The following is a 5,142-nucleotide window of genomic DNA, read 5'->3' on the forward strand; positions in this document are numbered from 1 at the left end:
AATTAAATTACATTAAAAAATAAAAATCAAACTAATATAATTAAAATCATAATAAATCATAGTATTTTACCTTTTAAATTAGTATAAAGAGTACTGCAAACACTTCTACTTTTCAAACATTTTTTGCTTTTGTGCAAACATATTTATGGTGTACCTAGTAAATAAAATATGTATAAATATGATTTCTTCGTATATTTGTTTTTTTATGCCTATCTCATATGCAGAAATAAGAACTATAGTGCAAGAATATAAATAATTTTAAAAATATATATATAAGTGAATATGAAATTTAATTTATTTATTTAAAAAAAACTTTCAATTTGATAGTGTATGAAAGGTCAAAGAGCAAAATGGTTTTTATAATTTTAACAGTGAAACATTTTGCATAATTTTTTTGAAAAATACTATGGTGTATGAAATTAAATCTATCATAAGATAAGTTAATTATGTTAGCTAATTCCAAATTTAGGGGATACAATTTCAATTTATTGATTAAATTATATTACATTGCATGGTTTGTGAACATCTTAATTAATTTAAAAATCAAACTTCTACGAAAAGTTTTCTAAAATTTACTTAAAAAAAAACTTTTAATTTTAAAATTTAATAATTTTAAGCTAAATATTTTTTTTAATTTTGTATGTGAATAATAAAAATTTAAATTAAATTAAAACTACGAAAAACCAAACATCTTGTTACAAGCAATTTTGGTAAAATTTAAATGTTTTGGAAGTGAGAGTTTACTTTAATTAATTTATTATGAATTTATGATTTTTCGACAAACGATAACAATAATAAATATATTTGTTCATTCTGAGATTGAGCTCTTTCATCTTCCTTCTCCTTTGTTTCTTCAGAACACAACAAAACAAATTTCTCTCTCTCTCTGCATCGCACGGTTTTGTTCTCTTCGGCCAACGATCCTTCCTTCACATCCACTTGTACGTTTCTTCTTGCGTTATTCTCCATTTCCAATTTTTAATATATATATTTTTAATTTTCGCTCTTCGGATCATAGATTTAATGCATAGAACAGAAATACTTCGTAGAAAAAGAGTGATGAAAACCACAACACATTGTTCGTAACCAATTTTTCGTCGTTCCAATCTCAGATTCTTCCTTTTTCCAAAAAAAAAAAAGAAAATAAAATGTTGTTTGATTGTCTTAGAAGCTAGCTAGGTAGCTCAGCTATTTGATTTTTCTGCATAAAATGCATCCATTTTTGTTCCTCAGAAATTTGTGTGTGTTTGTGTTTTTTTCCCCTTCTTTTTCAACAGAAAAGAACGTTACATGTTTGCAACGTTACAATATAATTCCTATTTGCTATTTACTTTTAAGTAGAATCTCCCCTTTTTGTATTATTGTTCCCCTCTTTTGATGATGATCTATGTTCCTTGAGGGTTTGAATTGCATGATTTGATGCTTATCTGGTATAATCCCCATGATAAAGAGAAAAGCTATTGCAGAAAGTGTTTTCTGTTATATATAACAAGAGTTGTTGTTGTTGTTGAACAAGAGTACTTATACTTGCAAGACTAAGTTTGTGTCAACTGTCTAAAAATGCTTGAGATCCATTTCTATGGAAGGGTCTTAAAACTTGAGAATTATGGCCTAATCAGCTGATAGCTGCTGTTTCTGGATCCTTTGGTATACCCTGCTAGCTTTCTGTGTTGGGGATGTAGCTTAGGTAAATGTCCGGTTTACCTTTGTTTTCGGTTTTTTTTTTTAATAAAAAAAAAATCTGGTTGTTTTCTCGTGGTTGGATGTGCTATTGTTAGAGGGAATGTGGAAATGCCTTTAGGTATGTCCAAGATAACTAGTCTTGAAAGAAATGGGTTAACCTGTTGGAATTTTAGGGTAAACTTTATTCAAACCAGATGCTGGTTACTTTGTTATGCTAGCAATCGGGCCATAGCCTTGGGAAGATTGTTTTATAATACTTTCTTTAAGTAATTAGGAGGATTTTTAAGAATGTGGTTAGGAGGATGTATCGTTATTCTTAGCTAGCTTGTTGGCAAACGACTGAAGTTGGCATGTCAAAACAACTTACCTATTTTACAAGTTTTTGCATTGTTACATGAATCCAGTTTGCTATGTTTTAAATTTGTTTCCTAATCTATTTCTTAGACTATTTAGCCTTATTTTATAGTAGGGCAAGACATGTCAGTGGTTAAGCCTGAACATCCGAATACAAAATGTGTGGCACTTAGAGGATTAATAGAATCACATGAAACATGACAAATTGGAAAATCATTAGGCTTGTTCTGTGAAAATATCAAGGTTTTGTTCTTCAGTATTTTGTTGATTTGTTTTTTGAATATTGCAGCCACTAGACTTCTGGGAGAAATCAGATGCATCGTGGTAAATTTTCCCTAACACCTAGGAATGAAGTCAAAGGCTTATCGGGTTCAAATTTAACCAGTTACAAGCATAGCAACCCATCAGATCCCATAGATCTTTCTTCTTCAGATGATGAAAATGACACCTCTAATAATGACATATCTAAACAATTAGTCCTTTATGATCCCACGGCAAGTGGTCGCAACACACTTGATCTGTTTCCTGGTGCTATTCAGTGTACACCTCCGTTGCCTCCAAGAAGCAAACCTCCAAGTACAACTCCCAGAATCTTGCCGTCAGTTGGTGCTTTCACTGTTCAATGTGCATCCTGCTTTAAATGGAGGCTGATTCCCACAAAGGAAAAATATGAAGAAATACGGGAGCATCTACTTGAACAGCCATTCATTTGTCAAAAAGCTCGTGAGTGGCGGCCGGATGTATCTTGCGATGATCCAGAGGATATTTCTCAGGATGGGAGCCGGGTTTGGGCTATTGATAAGCCAAACATTGCACAGCCTCCAGCTGGTTGGGAGCGACTACTACGGATCAGAGCCGAAGGAAGCACCAAATTTGCAGATGTGTATGCACGTGTTATTTGTCATTTTTTTCCCCAAATGTTAGGTGTAGATACATGCTACTGTTCTGATTCTCATTTTTCAACCATCAATCTGTTTTTTTTATTATTTCAGATATTATGTAGCGCCAAATGGCAAGAGACTCCGCTCAATGGTAGAGGTCCAAAAGTATGTTCTTGCTACTTCTGTTTTACTATTTTACCAGAATGACCTTGATACTTACCACCCCGTTTGAGTTTTATTACTATTTTCATAATTTTATGTAAACATTTGCTTTGATGTTTCTTGTAAAACTCTTGTATGTGAATCTGTGATTTTAGGTTCTTGTTGGAGCACCCGGAATATATAAGAGATGGGGTAACTCTTTCTCAGTTCTCATTTCAAATACCAAAGCCATTGCAAGAAAACTATGTGAGGAAGCGCTCCCTGAAACTTAAATCTTCATATGAAGACGGCAGACCGGTTGAACCTGAACAAGGTATATTTTATTAGTGAAAGATAGTGTATATATGATTGAATGATATATGCCATTTAACACTTGATGCACCAAAGTTGATTTCAATAAAAATTGTACAATTCTGAACTATAATCTTATTTTCAGTATATTCTTGTAGAGATTGGTGCATTATTGATTAACTATGTCATATCTTTTGGTTTAGATTCTCTTATTTTTATATTATTTTACAATCAGTCCTTAAACCCTGGTGCCAGAAATTATTCTATTTTGTGATTTTTGCCATATCTTTCCATGATCATAAAGCTTGACATCTGATTTGAAATACATTAACTTCTCGTCTTTAGTTTGGAATGCAGCAATGCAAGTATCTGTCAATATAGCAACCTATTTGAATCAGACAGACAAACACACTAAGGATTTGTTTAGAATCCTTGCAGCAAAAGCATCTAGATTAACGATTTACTAACAACAGAGATTGTTTACGTTAGAACACCGGTGTCATTTGCTTCGTGTATCCTAACTTACGTTACTCAAATGGATGAGACTTGGTTGTTGTTACATGCTTACAGCTATTGTTATGCTGATGCTGATATTTTGCAGTGAGTCCACTAGCATGGGCCGCACCAGAAGACACTGCAAAGTTGCATGAAGAAAAACCTGTCCCTTTCGCTGCTGTACTGGATGATGATTACCCTCTCAATCCACCAACAAAGAAGCGAGCGACTGAGAGTTCACTCCAAAAGGATGTGCCTGATGCTAATGAAGATTTTCAACTCAGAAGTTAATGGTGGAAACTAAAGGCTGCTGATCAAAATCTCTGCGTATTGTTTGGATGGATGATAGCCTCCTTTTTTCGCTACTTTTTTGGGTAGACAGATTGCAACTTACTGTAAAATTTTCTGGTTATTAGGGAAATAGGTTTTCAGTTTTTTGTTTAGAACACGAAATGATGTTGTCGAAAATGAACTGCTACAGAAGATGAAAGTTGTATAACCTTTCAAAGTGTAATCTGAGCCCATAAAACAATGTACAGAAGATGGTACTGTGATTTACCAGTCTCAATTGAAGAACCAGTCGATTTGCATGTTGCGTTCTTGCCTGATTTTGCCCCAAATATGGAGTTATTGATGAGATCAATATCTTGGTATTCCTAGAACTGCATTTTACATTTGTACAAGTTGAGTTTCTGCAATGTCTTCGATACTTGATCTTTTGAAACTGAGTGCTTACCCCACAACAGAACCATGTTCAAAAGCAATGTTTTAATCTGAAAATTGTGGCGGTGATCCAACATGAGACTTTTTGTGTTCATCTGTCTCTACTCTATCATTTTTTCTCCTTTTATTTGAGTTCTTACACAAGGGAGAATAATATAATGCAAATAACAATGCAGAGGCCAAATAACATATGGTTTTGATTCAAATAAAAACATTGAACTATTGAACATTTGAATAGGTGGTTTAACAGTAAATAATAGTAAGAGATTGAACTTTTCTATTGCTATTCATTTTAAAAAGATTTCATTATTAACATCTATTGTTCTATTCGTATAATTGTATAAATATTCTAATAACAAAAGGTACAAAAATAAACACATCTCTAATTGCTTAAAAATTTTAAGTTAAACACAATAAAACAAAACTCTCTTATTGTTGGTTAAACAATTAACAATAATTCCAACTAACTATAATACTTTTTAAGTTAAAAAATATTATATACACACAAAAAATCAGTCATTATATATTTGTGTATAAATATATGTTTTTATTT

General features: G+C 32.3%; 1 protein-coding gene across 1 annotated transcript; it reads left to right on the forward strand.

Moving 5' to 3' along the window:
- Positions 784-4,471, forward strand: LOC107644496 (methyl-CpG-binding domain-containing protein 2). The gene is made up of 5 exons (XM_016348365.2): positions 784-941; positions 2,327-2,920; positions 3,030-3,083; positions 3,236-3,393; positions 3,973-4,471. Exons 2-5 carry the CDS (start codon positions 2,352-2,354, stop codon positions 4,155-4,157), a joined length of 966 nt encoding a protein of 321 aa, XP_016203851.1. The 5' UTR covers positions 784-941; positions 2,327-2,351; the 3' UTR covers positions 4,158-4,471.

Source organism: Arachis ipaensis, chromosome B05, assembly GCF_000816755.2.
Source record: "Arachis ipaensis cultivar K30076 chromosome B05, Araip1.1, whole genome shotgun sequence".
NCBI lineage: Eukaryota > Viridiplantae > Streptophyta > Magnoliopsida > Fabales > Fabaceae > Arachis > Arachis ipaensis.